We start from the raw sequence: 18,324 nt of genomic DNA, 5'->3' as shown, positions 1-18,324 counted from the left end.
CAAACTCACTGTAAGATGGCATGTGATCAGCTCTTGTTTTTTAGAGATAAACTGGTAAGCTTCAAATAGTGTCAGCGGTCAGAGGTGTGTGGATGCAAAACACTTGTGTGTCTGTCCTGTCCACCCAAAGAGAGAAGTGGTGTGGCAAGTACTTTTTTATGTTTTGGTGAAATAATCTGATCCCAAGAACAGTATCTTCTCTGCAGTGGAATGTTGCCGTTACCTGAGGGGAAGCAGACTGTAATATACAATGCATACCAGAGCCTGGTCTCCTCATAACCTTGTAGAATTTCAAGGTCTTCCCCTGGCATGCTTAGATATTTTATTTTAACAATATTGTCGTCCTCCTTGCGTTTTCATTTGAGAATTCATTAAATGGCAAGTATGTTGTACAGCTTCCTGTTCAGTAGTTGATGGGGCACACAACATCAAAGCTGTTCCAAAGTCAGCATTAGAGGACTTCACTGTATATCTGTTACACAAAAGAATCAATGGCAAAGCAAATATTACTAGGCCCACAGTGCATTTCTTCCTCCTTTAGTGATTTAAATGTGTTAAGATTTTTTTTTATTTACAGTATCACTATCAAGGTTGTTATGTCTTATCACGTTTTAAGAAAATCTTATTCTGTTTTTATAAGTCACAAAGTGTGGCTTACTTCAGTGAATACCATCAGTTCTGACAATGGTTTACACATTTTGGAAATTTACCACCGTTTTGAGATGTCCTCAATTTGAAACTCTCTCGTCTGTCCATCAACTCAGCATGTATCAGACTGACAGAAATAATAAAGAATACATGTAACCCAGCATTTATAAAGGTAAAGCACTCTCGAAGGCCACGCCTGCACCATAAGCTGCAGCTGTTGTCAGTATTGTCTGACATGGTCAGCATTGTCACGATATGTTGTAGACATATTGTGACCGAGTGGCCCCTCACTCATGTGTAATGCAAATGCTGGACAACTTGTGTTTCATTTGCAACTGAAATACTCTTGGTGACTTGTTAAGCGAGGACACTCAATTGACTTCATGTGATCGTGCACCTCATAATATCAACCCAAATTGCATTAGAGGCCTTTGGCAGTGATGGGTGTTTAGCAGTCTAAGGAGACCTGGTGATTCTACTGTTTAGAAGAGAGTCTTATGCACTTTGTGTAAACATTCATAATATAATCAAATGCACTTAATGTTCCTCTGCTGTATGGAAAATTCCCTATTAGACAATACAGGCCTATGAAGCTGCAGTAGGATCAGAGTTATTCTGTCCTCTCTGTTGATTAACCAAATTCTGAGTTGCCCGTTCACATTCTTTATCTGTGTTCTATTACTGGTAGGCTGGTAAGGAAAGCTGGCTCTGTAGTGGGAGCTGAACTGGAGTGCATCACTTCAATATCTGACAAACGGACCCTGAACAAACTTGCAAGAGCCTCTTGATTGATTAATCACCCACTATGTGGATACTGTTTTTATAATTGATTTATATTAAGTGTTAGTATAGAAGAGGATGAAATTCATGTGCACAGTCTTCCAGGTGCTGGTGAGGTGCAGTCATCAATTGATAGACAGGAGAGTGAAGGATCACCGCACACTGGTGGGATTTCTTTGCTGATTTTATTTAGTAGTGAACAACGCGTTTCGCCTATGCTTCATCAGGTTCAGACTACGTTTACACGAAGCAGGGTATTTTCTTAAACGAATATCTGGCCATCTACGTTTGCAAATAAAACTGCATTTACACGAGACCGTTTTTTTTAAATGTGTTTACATGAACCCGTGTACATACATGCTGTCATGAGCACGCCAAACCACAGTGGCAGTCTAACGATAAGCTCAAGCTCACATTAACCAATCAGAACCCTGAAAAGTCGCACGTGAGAACATGTAAATGTAAACATTGGTCGCACATTTGGTTCTGTCGCATACTGTGACGTTGGCTGCCCAAAACTCCGTTTACCACAGTTTACAACCAAGCGCGCCAAAGCGAAGTTTTCCAAAAAAACACTTTGGCGGAGTTTTTGGATAACCGTTTTACGGGGCGAATTCTCCGTTTGCGTCTAAATGAAAGTTCCAAACGTAGGGAAATGTCTTCGTTTATAAAAATACTCATGCTCGTGTAAACGGGGTCTCACTCTTAATCTGCACATGCCACCGACAGGTGATATAGGTAATTCACCAGGTCACATGACCACACCAATTAGCTCAAGGTACCACCCAATTCACAATCTGGTCTCCCATACAATCCAGTCCAAAGTCCTCATAACCAAGCCCACATACATACGAGATACGATAGAACGGGTGAAACCCAGCCCAAGAGGTGGTAACTTGATTAAACAACTGTTACAGAGAGAGACATATTGGATACATGAATTAAATACAGTAGAACCCCATGGTCTCAATGAATTAAAAGATTTAAGTGTATTTTTGTGAAAATCTTTTGGTATTTGCACAATGCATATTTGCACACTAGTATTTATGATATATGAACCTGATATGTATGTGTACTGTTATTGGATTAATATTAATATTGGAGTTACTGATGATATGTGAACCTTGGATATGTTATAAGTGAATATTGGTATGAAATGTGAGCATGGGACTGGAATTGGACTGCATATGGACATTGTTGTTTGTAATGTATAGACTTTGGATGTAATTTAAGTAATATTTGCACTTTGCAATTTTGCACATTGGTATTTGCACATTGCACTTTCAAACTTTGATAGCAATGAAACTGAAATTGAATATTGTTGAATGCAATGTAAATTCCAAATGTATATATATTCAAGTTTTGGGCATTGTTGTGGGTAATGTATGGACTATGGATGTACTGTGATGTATGTGGGCTTGGTTATGAGGACTTTGGACTGGATTGTATGGGAGACCAGATTGTGAATTGGGTGGTACCTTGAGCTAATTGGTGTGGTCATGTGACCTGGTGAATCACCTATATTACCTGTCGGTGGCATGTGGAGATTAAGAGGGAACCTGATGAAGCATAGGCGAAACGCGTTGTTCACTACTAAATAAAATCAGCAAAGAAATCCCACCAGTGTGCGGTGATCCTTCACTCTCCTGTTAGTATAATTTGTATTTTAGTATATTTAGTATATTCTTTATCTTCTACTGTCCTTATTGCTTAGTTGTGTTTTTTATATTATATACTTTTAATTACTTCTTCTGCTGTTAGTGAATGTGTGTGTGTTGTCTGTATGCTACTGAGACCTTGAATTTCCCCTGGGGATCAATAAAGTATCTATCTATTTATCTATCTATAATGTCTTCACCTCCTGATCTCAATCAGGCTTTGAGTAACTTTTTAGAAAAAGCCATACCGATTCCATTTTGATTCAGACCTGAATTGCTGTGATGTAGAAGTGAAATGTCTTATGCGCCTCAGCACACCGCTTCCAAATATTCTGGGAAATGTGGCAATGTAAAATTATACAATAGTCTGTAACATTCCTACATCGCTTTATATTGGTTGAATGCCTTAGCATTTTCATAAAGTAAGTAGGTTTGCTATTACTCAAAGACAGAGGAATCCCCCTTAACATAGGCTTTCATCAAACACCTGTGCAAAGGCTCTGAATATGTTTTAGGACATAACATTATTTGTAGAGGGCTATCTGTATGAAACACTCTTTTGTTGAGTTAACAGCCTTGAATTTGACGTTCAGTCTAAAATCAAAAGACAAGACACGCACATCGTATGCCAGTGCCGCTTGTGGGATAGGGCAATATCTCAGCCCCTTCATGTGGCTATAACTGAGGGCTGAGGCAATTCCACAAGTGACATCACTGCGCACTTAGCACAAGGTGGAGAACAAAACAAGGGATCCTCTTCAAAAGGGGGAAGAATTAAAGGGACGCCAAATGTAAGCGGCTGTATTTTGTTTTATGTGCGGAGGGGGTCCAAAGGAATTATTTCCAGGATGCAGAAATCACCTGTGGAAGATGCCAACTGGTTGTCCAAATATTTCTTCTGGTAAGAGGAATGTTCATTTGTTATTTTATTTTTTTTTGCCGGTTGGAATTTCATCTAGGAAAAACATATGCGTGCTAGTGCGGATGTCGAGATTTTATGAACGTGGGAACAAGTTTTTCTTTACTAAAATCGATGTTCAGGCTGCGTGCGTAAAATGTCTATCTGCCATTCATTTGATTGTGTGGTTGTTCTGTAGCAGATAGGCTATGCCGTATGACACGGTTCGTAGGCTATCTCTGTCCATATTATTAGGAATTAGTCATCTGATATTCCATAATAAACAACAGCAGTGTCTGCCCGTACAGGAAGTGTGACAAGTTACGAATATAATGGGACATTTGCTAACACTTCACTTCAGTGGCATTGCCATTTACAATGTTCCAATGCATCTGTGAAAATACATTTTGTTTGTGCCTGGCTTGACTGTGATGTAATGTAACACTGCTATGTTGGCTCTTGCGTAGCCTATCTTACAACTCTGCCACTATCGAAGACCGAACAGTGATTTTAGTCTGTGACAAAAATGACCATTTCAGCTCTTCTCGTGACATTTCCATGCACTGTTCTTTCAGGTGGACATACCCGATTATGAGAAAGGGTTTCACGGAGAGGTTAGGTCCTTCAGATGTGTATCAAGTTCCATCTTTTGACAGAGCTGACGTTCTCGTCGATCACTTAGAGAGGTTTGTATTTCCATTCAATGACCCAAAGGAAGTGGAGCTGTGATGTAGGTAGATGGTCACACTTACAAACTGCATCTGTTTGACCTGCTGATTTTTGTGCTTTTGTGCGTCACAGATGATCCTCTCCAGAGTTTCAAAGTTTTACAAAATCTGATTAACCAATTTCCCCGTTGAAACTAAATTTAACAGTTCAACAAGAAGCTCAAAAGTTAATCATGTTATAGGTGCATAATATAAAAAGACCACACTGTCACTTTTTCCAAAGATTAAAAACGAATTTCCCTATATACTGGTTAGATTCCTGGAAAATGTAGAATAATTACCCAAAATTCTAAATTTAGAGGTGAGCAGAATTACACTATGACCCCTTCAGCAATGATGGACCCTAGTTGGACCCTAGTTCCTGTTATTCAGACGGAGAGTAAATGTCACACCTTTCAGTCAGTGAATTTGCAAGGTTTTTCTTTGTAAAGAGTTTCAGACCATCCCCCTAAATGCCATCCCTGTCTTTCTTCCCACACTCATGCCATGTCCTACACTTCAATGCCACCAGTGTGTGTGTGTGTGTGTGTGTGTATTTACGTTGGGATGCCCTTTTATTAGGCACAAAGCACAACCTTTTAAACCACTGGTCTCCCGGAGGGTGATAGATGGTGGCCTGTTTGTTTTAATCTGCCAACTCACTGGTCCGCCGGGTAGTTGAACTTCTTTCTCAATTAGCGGAGAGACTCCCTCTTCACCTCACAGAGGTCACTGAGCTGTTTAATATGTTGACTGATCTCCCTGGTTATACCACACATTGCAAAACAATGAGGCCCAACCATTTGTGATGTGAGATATTCTCTAATCCTGTTTTCTAATCGTGTTGTATTTTCTCACGCCTTGTAGAGAATGGGACAGAGAGGTTGCCTCTGGAAAGAAGAATCCCAGGCTCCTTTTTGCATTGGCTCGAGTTCGAAGTTTCTTTTGGCCTTTCGTGATCTGTGGAATCCTCTTGTATTTGGGGGTATGTTACCCGCTTTGTGTTTCTCTCTCACACACCCACACAGGTAACGCTTTAGAATATCATGTGCTTATTAGGTATTAACAGTGCATAATAAGCAGTTCCTTACTAACAGTTAGTTAACTGTTGTTATCCTTTAATAACATTAACTAACTGTTAACATGCAACTTATAAGTGTTAATAAGCAGCCTTTTAAGTTACTTACAAGCATATTTGTTAACAGTTGTAAGTATTAACAAGCAGCTTGTTAAAGGATAATTCCGGTGTGATTTTGACCTAAAGTGTGTTGAAACATGATACCGAGTGTGAACGTATGTTTCATAGCTCACCTCGGCTTGTCCCCTGCACTCAGAAATCTGGTGCTAGTTAGCCAATGCTACCAACACAGTGTTTTTTCGTTGTGGTGCCTCGGGCATCGGCCCTAGCCATGCAAATAAATCACTGTTTTACACCATTTACGAGGCTCAAAGTAGCTCCATACTTCATTGGTAGACTTCCGAAGGCCTTGACATTTAAAACGAGACATAGAGAACTTTGAAAAAGCACTGGTAGTTTATTTACAAGACGATTTATACAGACAGTACCTTTAAGGAATTGTACGCCGACGCCATCTGAATTTAGTCCGAGATAAGTTGAAGAGTGTCGTCGAACAAACAGGTATGATAGGGATCAGATTCCAAAAAATAATTCCTAAAATAAAATGGATTCCAGTTGCTGCTACTGGAAGCAACTGAATCCATGCATTTCCACTGAATTATTTTTGGAATCTGATCCCTTATCATACCTGTTCGTTTCAGATAACTGCCGCCGAATTTATCATGACTAAATTCAAGATAGCCAAACGGTAAAATTCCTTAAGTGCTTTTTCAAAGTTCTCCATGTCTCGCTTTTAAATGTCAAGGCCCCTCGAAGTCTACCAATGAAGTATGGAGCTACTTTGAGCCTCGTAAATGGTGTAAAACAGTGATTTATTTGCACTCCTAGGCCCATGCCCGAGGCACCACAACTAAAACACTGTGTTGGTAGCATTGGCTAACTAGCCAGATTTCTGAGTGCAGGGGACAAGCCGAGGTGAGCTATGAGACATACGTTCACACTCGGTATCATGTTTCAACACACTTTAGGTCAATATCACACCGGAATTCTCCTTTAATGCTTGTTAATGGTGTATAAGACATAGAGGTGGATAACTAATATGCTTATAAGACCTTTCTTACCTATTTGTAGTATATTTTGCCGCCCCCCAATCTAAAGCGAGGACCATGTAGCCTATAACAGTGGTTTTCAAAGTGGGGGCCGCGAGGGGGTGCCAGAGGGCCTCAGCAAGTTGAAGGGAAAAATAAAAGCAAGAAACAAATACATTTGAAACATTTTAAATATACTATGAGGGTTGTTATACAATGCCATTATAATAATGTGACGCATATCTGAACATATTTCCCATGATAATGACTGGGAATAATAGTAGAGTGATGGCTCTCATATAGCAGAAAGCCCTAAATAATTTTTTTACACACTGTATGCTCCATCGCAATGTGGTTGTGGCTAAAATAATTATTAGATTAGCTTAATGTATTTTTACATTTGCTGTAGTATTGTCGATGGGTTTAATGAATAAAACATCAATGGGGGTCCTTGGCCAGAACCTAGTGGTATTTGGGGGGCCTTGGCCAGAACCTAGTGGTATTTGGGGGGCCTTGTCGTGGAAAAGTTTGGGAACCCCTGGCCTATAACACACATGTTGTCTCTCCTTCTCTCTCAGCGACAGAAATAAGATGGGTGTAAAACACCGGGGCCCATCATCCAATTCAGTTGTTAGTGCTCACAGACAGCCTTACACGTGCTAACTCCCCATTGGACACTGACAATGAATTGCTGGTCTGATGTGGCCAGTTGATCCATAGCAATGAATAAGCATGTGGCATGTTGGTGGCATTCTCGTAACTCCGTCAGCTGAGGCTCAGGTCTTACAGCATCTCTTACATAACTCCTCGTCGTGTGATCGCCCAGGAAGCAGGGACTCCCAACTCTCTACTGGTTTTAAGATTTTAAACAGCTGTCACTGATATATATATAAATATATATATATCTATATATATATATATATATATATATATATATATATATATATATATATATATATGTTAACTCTATTAGGAAGACACATCCCGGTATGTTCCCCTGTGGGTAGTGCAGCCAACTGTTTTTCATGGCGGTTCCTCCCATATGCTTATGTATTTGCAGGAAGCCTCGAAAACGGTCCAACCCCAGCTCTTGGGGCGCATCATCGCTCAGTTCGACCCTTTCCATGCCCCTGAGCGGGCGCAGGGCTACTTCCTGGCCCTGGGCCTCAGTCTCCTCTTCACCGCTCGCTTCCTACTCCTCCAGCCGGCCGTCTTCGGCCTGCACCACCTGGGCATGCAAATCAGGATAGCACTGTTCACCCTCATCTACAAGAAGGTATAATAAACACACACACACACACACACACACACACACATGCAGATCAGTATAGCGCTGTTCACCCTCATCTACAAGAAGGTATAATAAACACTCACACACACACACACACACACACACATATGCACACACAGACACACACACACACACACACACACACACACACACACACACACACACACACACACACACACACACACACATGCAGATCGGTATAGCGCTGTTCACCCTCATCTACAAGAAGGTATAATAAACACACACACACACACACACACACACACACACACATATGCACACACACACACACACACACACACATATATACACACACACACACACACACACACATATATGCACGCACACATACACACACACACATGCAGATCAGTATAGCGCTGTTCACCCTCATCTACAAGAAGGTACAAGTCCAACCACTCCATCATCATGCTCCTGTCTGCCAGGGTGGTGGTAGCGTAGTGGCTAAGGAGCTGGGCTAGCATGCAGTAGCCTGAAAAGGGCCCTTGTGATATAATTGGATAAAAGCGTCTGCTAAATGAATACATGTCAATGTAAATAGCATAAGCGTACACATATGCTTTTGCAGTATGCTGAGTGCATTCAGCCAGTGTGTTCATTGCTGGTTGTTGGACAGTGTTGCCTGTAATGTCTGGCGTGGCTTTGACTTCCTTTTGTTTGCCCTTGACCTTGACCTTGACCTCTAGACCCTGAAGCTCTCCAGCCGAGTCCTGGACAAGATCAGCACGGGGGAGCTGGTGAGCCTGATGTCAGCACATCTCAGCAAGTTTGATCAGGCAAGTCTGTGAAACAACTCTAACAACTAGCTGCATAACACTGTCATGTGTATGTCTACTACGGATTAAAATGCCTGATAGTATGATTCAGTTTTGCATGGGTACGGAGATAATCATGCCCTTTATTGTAACCCTTTATGTGACAAATTATGTAATATTACATAACCAGCCTCAAATATTTTTTATTTTTTTTAGAAAAAAGCTTTACCTTAATGTATTTGTCAGCCTTTGCCAATTGAGTAGTGCGCCAATAGTCTTGTCGTCAGAGGTGGTTGCGTATCATGCATGGCGTGCTTCCCGTGGAGAAAAAACATGGCTGAACTCTGGATTCCCTCAGGAGGGTAGAGCCAGGGCGTTGAATGTTGAGACACTTTGCAAGTGCTCTGAGGCAATTATCACCTGTACTTAATGTGGAGGCTGAGCCCCCCTGGTCTCTAAAAAGGACCACAGGGCTCTCTCTCCTGCCTTTTTGGGATCTGTGTGGAGAGACAGGATTTGCCATTCCACTTAAGAATCAGACAATGTGTGTGTGTGTGTGTGTGTGTGTGTGTGTGTGTGTGTGTGTGTGTGTGTGTGTGTGTGTGTGTGTGTGTGTATGTGTGTGTGTGTGTGTGTAGGGGTGGGCGTGATTTGCTGGTTTGTTTGCGTCTCTGTTGGAGTAGTGTGTATCATAATAAATGCCTTTTTTAGAAGAGCCATGGCAGCCTGTTAGCCTGCCTGGCAGAGAAAGGAGAATCCTATTTGCTTGTGTCTGTTTGCTTGGTATGCCGTGTAAGAGACAGTGAATACACATACATAGTGTATACACGGATAGTGCAATGCTCTTGATTCTCACCATGCAGTGTATTGGATCTTTTGCCAGAACAATGGCTTGTTTATATATATAAGGTCATATATATGGATATATGGATTACAATTTTTAACGTTTTATTAGTGAATAATACTTCTAGAAACATAAGCTTTAAAGGTTTTTTGTTATTGTTTGATAGTATATACTGCATATAATTTTTGGCAGCTAACATTGGTTGGTGATCTGTTTGTTCTTCATTTTGTGGTGGCTGTGGTGGTGCTAACGGTGGTGTTTTCTGTCTCCCTTGGCAGAGTATGGGCATGGCCCACTTTGTGTGGATATCGCCGCTGCAGTGCATTCTCAGCGTTGGCATGGTGTGGGAGCTCATAGACGTCAATGGCTTCTGTGCCCTGGCTGCCATCTCTCTTCTAGGCATCATCCAGGCCGGTCTCTCGCACAAGATGGGCCCTCACAAGTAGGTCACAGTCCCACACCATGTTCTCGCAGGTAGCCCACTCACGTAGCTAAACACCAAAAGGGAATTTAGGAACTGGCATTTCACCTCACTGTTCAATTGAAATTCTTATGATTCACAACCAGCAATGATAGTACCATAAACAGGTTACTTGGTAAACCACATGGGACAGGGCCCATATTTTCATAATATTCAGCAAATGAGTTCTTACAGGGAGCGTTGTACAAAACTCGACTGAGGTTTTGTCAGGTACATTTATTATATTATCATGTAACATGATATTGCACAATATCCCAACTTTGTTTTCAGTAGCATTCCTGTGAGAGGTGCATTCCTTTGGGTTTGCTGTGTAGATAGGTCTGGACAGGTAGTCCTCTTCTGCCCACCATATTGGCCTTGTGAGGGCAATCACACTCTGTACCTCTGTGAAATGTAAACAACATATCGTGCGCTAGCTGAGAGGATCGCTGAATGGCAATCCATCTCCACTGTCAGCCAGCTCAACTGAATGGGGCCATTATCAAACTTAGTCATTACCTTCTCCTGATTTCCCTAAAGAAAAAAAAATATATAATAATTAATCGTAATTGCAGACAGGTCATCATTTGGATTTGGCAGGAGTAATAGTGAAAGAACATGTTTTCTTGGCTTCACTCTGATGTTTTGATTTGTCTTTGTGATACTAGGGCACAGAGAGCCAAACTGACGAGTAAAAGGCTCGCCTTAACTTCTGATATTATGGAGAACATTCACTCAGTGAAGGCCTATGGATGGGAGGAGATCATGGAAACTATTATCAATAACATGAGAAAGTAAGAACCACTGATCATCACACTGCTGGTTAGACAGATCTTGAGCATTCAACATTGACTCCTTCATGTGTTTGACCATTTCTTTGATAGTACATTGTCTGCATTTAACAGTTTATCACAGTCACTTCCTGCCTTGTTCATTATTTGACTCTGTGTACTAGTTCTGTTCTGTCACCCCCATTTTGGTTATGATTTTAATTTACAGATTTTGTTTGACAAGACAAGCCAATCTTGTCTCGTTTATGTAGCACCATTCATACATACAAAACAGTTCAAAGTGCCCGAAATACAACACGCATTCCACCCGCACGTTTATCCTCGCGTGGGTGACCTCATCTGCCGTTCCGTCTTTGCAGGAAAGAGGTGAAGTTCACGCAGAAGATCGGCTCCCTGCGTTACTTCTACAGCTCGGCGTACTTTTTCTCGGCCATCTGGATCATCGTGGCGGCCGTTGTGCCGCACGCGCTGAGCCGGGGCATCATCCTGCGCCGCATCTTTACCACGCTGTCCTACTGCATCGCCCTGCGCATCACCATCACCCGCCAGTTGCCCGCCTCCATCCAGATGTGGTACGACACTGTCGCCCTGCTCAAGAAGATTGAGGTACGTCTCTGCTTTTACTGCTTTAAATCAGGGAAAAGTGATACCAATATGTTTATAGATCTTAAACCCCCAACTGGGTTTTTTATTGGATGGGTGTGAGTGAGTATAAAGTTTCGAAACATAATTAGTCATAATACCCTTGGGTGCCTGGACATGGTCAAGTCATTTTATAATACAGTTTTATGTCACGTCTATTCCACTTGACTAAGTGTATTAGACTGTTGCCAAACTACATTGATAAGCGCCCTACTCATTGTACTGAGTATTTCCCTGTCTGAATGGCTTCCCTATATCTTTATTGTGCTGTCACACATCCTCTCTCAGTGCCATTGAAGTCACACTACGCTGTCAGGTGTAAAAGCCTACTCCACTCTGAGCCACACCAACAGCCGGACTACACCGGCGCCACAACTGTACTGCTCTGTTTGCGGACCATAAAAATAGTTTTAGAAGACTGGTCTACTTTTTGTATGAATGTATGTGCCGGTATCACGTCTGGTGTAGTCAGTTGCATTGGTTATAGTGGAAGCTAATTGTTACAGCAGACGCTCCACGAACGGAACAACAGTTGCGTGCCTGGTGTAGCCTCCCTGTAACTTTCACATAACTTGTGAGACAGTTGAAGGTCTTTCACTCAAGTGAAAACGAATAGCCTGACTGAAGGAGGGAAACTCCTGCCAGCGTGCCGTCTGAGAGGCCGAGAGACTGACTCACCTCGGCTAAGTCTTATCACCGATCGCACTTGCGGCCTAGGGAACGTGCTGTGTGCTCGCTTGTTTGTGCGCCAGTGTATCCTTCACGTGCTCAGAACAGACGATTCCCGGCATTCTTACACGACTGTTTGTACTGTACTTTTGAGGAAAGGAGGGATTGGTGTTGTGGCGAATCCCCTGCCCGCCCACACACACACACACACACACACACACACACACAGTGGTGGAGACTTGATAGGAAAGCAAGAACTCCAGAAGTTGCTACTTTTGCTGAAATAAACGCTTTGTTGTTTCCACTTTGTTCACATGCCAATACGCACACCCCAGGATTTTCTAAGCAAGGAGGAGTACAAGGTACTGGAGTATAACCCGACAGCCACTGGGCTGAAGCTCAACAATGTTACCGCTTCATGGGATGAGGTATGTGTTGACAAACCAATCACCCAGACACTTCATACACATGCCCATTGAAAATACATGAACATGAATAAAATGCATAAACAAATAGTCTAATAAGTCTAAATTCTGAAGGAAAAACTATAAAACATATTTGACTTACCCTGCCATACAACCTAATTCCATATTTTACATACCCTGCCATACAACCTAATTCCATATTTTACTTACCCTGCCATACAACCTAATTCATACCAGTTTTGGGTTTACTGGGACTAACTATGTGGTGTGCTTATGCTCTGTCACACATATCTGGCATGCCTGGCTTTTCCCCACCTGCAGCATAGTGTAGGGGTCAGTATTGTGTGTGTGTGTGTGTGTGTCGTTGGGGGGTTAGGTGATTAGTTCTTAGTTGTTGTCTGTTTCAGTTCATTTGAATGTGAATTGCAATGTGTATCTGAAAGGAATACAAACACGTAAAGCCTTGAAGGAGTCAATGGTTAACCAAAGACACCCCCCTTCTCTTTTCTCAATGGTCTGACTGCCCTTACATCACTTTACACACACACACACACACATATAACACGGAGGTGCGCCACTGGATTAGGTGATGTTGAGGGAAGGAGGTGGCAGGAGACAACAGTTACATACAAAAATATGATTTATTTTGAACATAAACAAACAGGCAGATCCAGGAAGCACAATTGGAGTCCAAACATGAAATGCAGGGTTTTTCACTCCAAACAAACATGTAAACTTGCCATTAAACTAGGCAAGAGGAACCTACTCTTTCTAGGCTCCCTGTCCAAACAAGGTGACCTTGTAACTTTGGACCTAACTCAACCCTTGCCTTCACATTAAACAAAAAAAACCCTACTTCTTCCATAATTTCTGGACCTCCAGCTCTTCCATGTGTCTTCCCTGTTTCTCCAGTGTTTCCAGTCTCTCTCTCCTCCTGAAATGAGCCTGCCTTTAAATAGGCCAATCAATTAGCCCAATCAAGTCTTTGGGTTAACCCATTATGGGGGGGTGGGGGTGGTCTGTACCATTAACCCCACACAGTTAAAATCAACAGCTTAATACAAAACGGTAGACAGGTGAAAAGGAGAGGGTTCCTTTTTCACAGGAAGTGCACACAACTTAAGACCAACCCAGCTCCTAGCCCTCTCTCTCCAGCTCATTTGTACTCACTGTTAACTACGTGATAAACAGGGTTGGGTCAGATTACTTTGAAATGTTATCCATTACTGACTACAGATTACATGGTAATTTTTGTAATCAGTAACATAATCAGTTGGATTACCAAAAACATGTAACGTAATCTGATTACTTTAGGATTACTTTTAGATTACTTCAATAAATATGCCCAGTAAGTAAAAGGCACCACCACAGAATTGATGAAAGAATTCTCATTCTATTTTTCTCCACTCTTCTCCAAACATGCACAACTCAGCTTAACCTTTATAAGGGCACACCTGGACAAAGAATTTAGCTTTCGCTGGATTTTTTTTACCCAGGGACATGGCCTGAGATTGGCATAAAAAAGGGAAGCAATAAACCCAAATGACACCATGTCCATTTCAATTGTGGGGGTGAGAAATTATTATTTTGGGATGTTTTTCAACCAGGGGGACCTGGTGACTTTCTCAAAGTAAACAGTAACACTAAAACAAGAGGCTACATTAAGATTAGGAGGAAAATATCCATTTATTTGCACATTTATTTTTGTGCAAATAAATCCACGTTTGGGAGCTTCAATCAGTGTGCGGACCTTTATTATTTCTTCTCTATGAATAATTCTGAACACGCAATTTTTCATAAAAATGTAAAAAAAAAGATAAAAACACTTTTTTTTATTCCATGTTTTTACCACATTGTCTTGCAACCTTTTGGCATGTGGAAGTGTAATTTTAAGGAAGAACAAACATATTGGTCCAGAGAAAATCAATATTTGCCAGGGGTATGGATAATTTTGTTCTTAACTATATCTTAAAAAAGTCTAAAAAGTGAACTTTGTTTTCTTTTTTCTTTTTCTTTTTTTTTTATAATTATTTTTTAAAAAGTGAACATCTTGTCAAATTAAAAGATAGCTAGGCTATCATAAAAAAGTTGCATCGAAAAGGACGGCCAGACGACATGGGATTAATCGATACACAGAATAATGGCTTTCAATCTTGATTATTATTTTTGGGGGCAGCCATGGCCTACTGGTTAGGGCTTCGGACCTGTAACCAGAGGGTTGCCAGTTCGAACCCCGACCAGTAGGAACGGCTGAAGTGCCCTTGAGCAAGGCACCTAACCCCTCACTGCTCCCCGAGCACCGCTGTAGCAGGCAGCTCACTGCGTTGGGATTAGTGTGTGCTTCACCTCACTGTGTGTTCACTGTGTGCTGAGTGTGTTTCACTAATTCACGGATTGGGATAAATGCAGAGACCAAATGTCCCCCACGGGATCAAAAGAGTATATATACTTAATGTTACAAATACGCCAAGTCCACCCCGACAAAGACACAAAAACTGCCAAGACGCTATCTCTGACAAACCAAAACAAACAAAAGGGTTACAAAGCTAGCTCACTTACCTGCTACGTTGACTAGGGATTCTAAAGTAACTACCTGCTAGCTAGGACCTGGATTGTAACGATAAAGGAACCGTATGTAAGATTGTGGCCAAAACTGGTACTGCAATCACTTTCAAATTACTGTAGAGCGGTGTATCCCCTCCCCCTCCCCCCTGACTAGCAGAACTGGCACCCTGGATGCGGAACACTACTGACTTCGTGATTAGTAGATAGGTGGAGGGTGGCGCATCAGGCCAAAACACAACATGACAACATCAACATCAGTTGAGGGCTGCAACTTCACTTTTTAAATGACAATATCCTGGCCGGACTACTGTTGTCAGTGATATAAGTATTTGAAATGAACATGATTTCTTAATGCATAGTGACATATCAGGGCCATTTTATGATTAATAGAAATACATTTCTTACATACGGTTCCTTTAAACTTGCCCTGCAGTGTATGTGTAAACGTGAAGTTGAGAACTAGGTCAGTGTGGATGAACTGTGGGTGCCAGGAGCGTAGTTTACCATCCGCCGAAGAACGCACACCCAATCCTTACTCCCAGAGTGGCCAGCCCAAGCTCCAGGTCCTTCAAGTCAAAGTTTTGTCTTACGACGACGGTAATCCACAAAAGGAAAATGTCCAAACGAAAATCCTAAAAGGTCTGAGAGGTCATGGGCACGCTGCGTTGCAGACACAGAAACTCACATCATGGGAAACGCGCATCACTTCAATCAGTCATCTGTTTTCCATTTTCAAAATTTGTTCAGCTGACACTTCCACGGCCTTCTCATATCAGTGTGTAGTTTCCCTGACTGTCCACTACGTAACATTATACTTATACTTGCTCTCTGTAATTATGTTAAATTAGATTAAATCAAAGACTTTCTAATTAGGAGACACAGCACTCAAAAAATCCTTCATAGAAAGGCATGGGCTTTGTTCGTAACGCCAATATGCCAGTTTTCTACAAATATCCTGCCCCTTTAGCGCCCTAAAGTTGACGTGTGAATACAGTAGGCTACATTGTGCCAATCATTTGTTGTGATCTCGCCTGCGGTGCGAGGTTGTTGTTGAGCAGGCGCAGTTCTGCCCGAAATAGATGCCCAATAATTGCCCAAAATGCATTGCAATATGGCCGCAGAGTGGAGGGACTTGCCTAAAAGGACTTTGCTTTTATTTTATTTGCTTCTAGTCAACTCCGGTCTGAGTTTACCGGACATACAGCTACAGTGACTAAGGCGGCGGAGCTATTGCTAACGGTCAGTTAGGCTTTAACAGCCCTTCACCAGGGCCTGCTACCTCCCAGCATGTGCACCAGGCTCATCACTGGCCCTCTAAGATCTGTAGATCTACAGTGGAGCTCTAGTATTGCCAAGAGGTTCATAACTGGAAGATTGAATGTTGTATGAATAGCTGTGTAAAGTAGGCACTTGTGGTTGTTTGATTGTCTGTGATGCACTGAATCAGAGAGACTGAGAATATCCTCTAATAAGACATCACTTAGCATCTTTGGGATCTTACTCAATCTCTCCACGATGAAAGAGGCCTTCCGTTGATGTACCCTTCATTTATCAGGGTATTGGGGAACTGTTCGACAAGATTCGGCGCGAGAACAAAGACAAGGAAAATGGCCACATGAATGGGGATGCTGGACTCTTCTTCACAAACCTGTACGTCACACCCGTGCTGAGGAAGATCAATCTGAACCTGGAGAAGGGGGAGATGCTGGCGCTCGCTGGGTCCACAGGCTCTGGGAAGGTATGAAAAATCACTGTCACAAATGACCTTTAGTTTTCTACATTTTCCATGGGATTAATAAAGTATTTATCTATCTATCTATCTATCTATCTATCTATCTATCTATCTATCTATATATCTATCTATCTATCTGTCTATCTGATAGATAGTCTCATTAATGCCACTTACTGTACATATGAATGAATAGAATTAGAGTTGTGGTTTCTATGAGGGAAAACTGGTTAAACTGCATACTTCTGTGTGCTTCATGAATGCTGGCTGTGTTGCAGAGCTCTCTGCTGATGACAGTATTGGGGGAGTTGGTTCCATCAGAGGGAACCATTCGGCACAGTGGCCGGATCTCCTTTTCACCCCAGACCGCCTGGATCATGCCAGGCACCATCCGAGACAACATCCTGTTTGGCCTGAGCTATGACGAGTACCGCTACAAGAGCGTCATCAAGGCCTGCCAGCTAGAGCAGGTAGCTAGCCGTCCCCATGGGCTATCTCACTGCCCTACCCTGGACCTCCTCTCTCTTTCTCTCTCTCTCTCTCTTGTTTCTGACCACCTCTATCTGTCTTTTCTCTCTCTCTCTCACTCCGGTTTCTGACCTCCTCTCTATGTCTCTTCTCTGTCTGTTCTCTCTCTCTTTCTCTCTCTCTCTGTCCCTCTGTCTCTCTCCTGTTTCTGACCTCCTCTTTTTTCTTCTCTCTCTCTCTCTCTCTCTCTCCTTTCTCTTTTTCTTTCTGTACCTCCTCGGTTCCATAGTACTAATCTCCGAGAGCTTGTCCTGGCACTTAAACTGAGGGTCTTTGTCTGGTGTGGAATTGTGTCCGATAACCCCTGAATGCCTCTATCCACCCCTACCTGAGCTCTCCTGGCGCATAATCGGCTCATCGGATACCCCCACGCGGAGCGGACGCGCTGAGAGATGAGCCTGGGGCGGGGGCAGCCCTGCGCAAGTCTGCCGAGTAATCTTAGCTCGGACAGAGAAATGTCCGGTTCAGGGCGCCTGCCCCAAAGACCCCCCCACACACACACACACACTTAGGGCCACCCCAGTGGCAGGAGGCTGACACACACACACACACACACACACACACACACACACACACACACACAAACACACACGCCGCTCCGCTCCCCAACCCATGGACGATGTCATCCAGGACGGAATGTGACAGGCTTTGTGGTTGCAACCTCACATGTTGGCAGTGGGCAGTCTCTTTGTGGTTGCAACCTCACATGTTGGCAGTGGGCAGTCTCTTTTTTCATATCAACTCTCC

General features: G+C 42.5%; 1 protein-coding gene across 1 annotated transcript in view; it reads left to right on the top strand.

Moving 5' to 3' along the window:
- The first annotated feature begins 3,858 nt into the window (after nt 1-3,858).
- The window catches only part of cftr (CF transmembrane conductance regulator), a 31,121-nt gene continuing 16,655 nt past the window's right edge, over nt 3,859-18,324 (top strand). The window contains exons 1-11 of the mRNA XM_048256235.1: nt 3,859-3,987; nt 4,560-4,670; nt 5,559-5,676; nt 7,918-8,133; nt 8,856-8,945; nt 10,047-10,210; nt 10,897-11,022; nt 11,379-11,625; nt 12,666-12,758; nt 16,876-17,058; nt 17,328-17,519. Coding sequence (XP_048112192.1) covers nt 3,935-3,987; nt 4,560-4,670; nt 5,559-5,676; nt 7,918-8,133; nt 8,856-8,945; nt 10,047-10,210; nt 10,897-11,022; nt 11,379-11,625; nt 12,666-12,758; nt 16,876-17,058; nt 17,328-17,519 — 1,593 coding nt within the window. The 5' untranslated portion in view covers nt 3,859-3,934. The remainder of the gene's footprint in view (nt 3,988-4,559; nt 4,671-5,558; nt 5,677-7,917; nt 8,134-8,855; nt 8,946-10,046; nt 10,211-10,896; nt 11,023-11,378; nt 11,626-12,665; nt 12,759-16,875; nt 17,059-17,327; nt 17,520-18,324) is intronic.

Source organism: Alosa alosa, chromosome 11 (assembly GCF_017589495.1).
Source record: "Alosa alosa isolate M-15738 ecotype Scorff River chromosome 11, AALO_Geno_1.1, whole genome shotgun sequence".
NCBI lineage: Eukaryota > Metazoa > Chordata > Actinopteri > Clupeiformes > Clupeidae > Alosa > Alosa alosa.
This window is presented reverse-complemented; position numbering and strand designations above follow the sequence as displayed.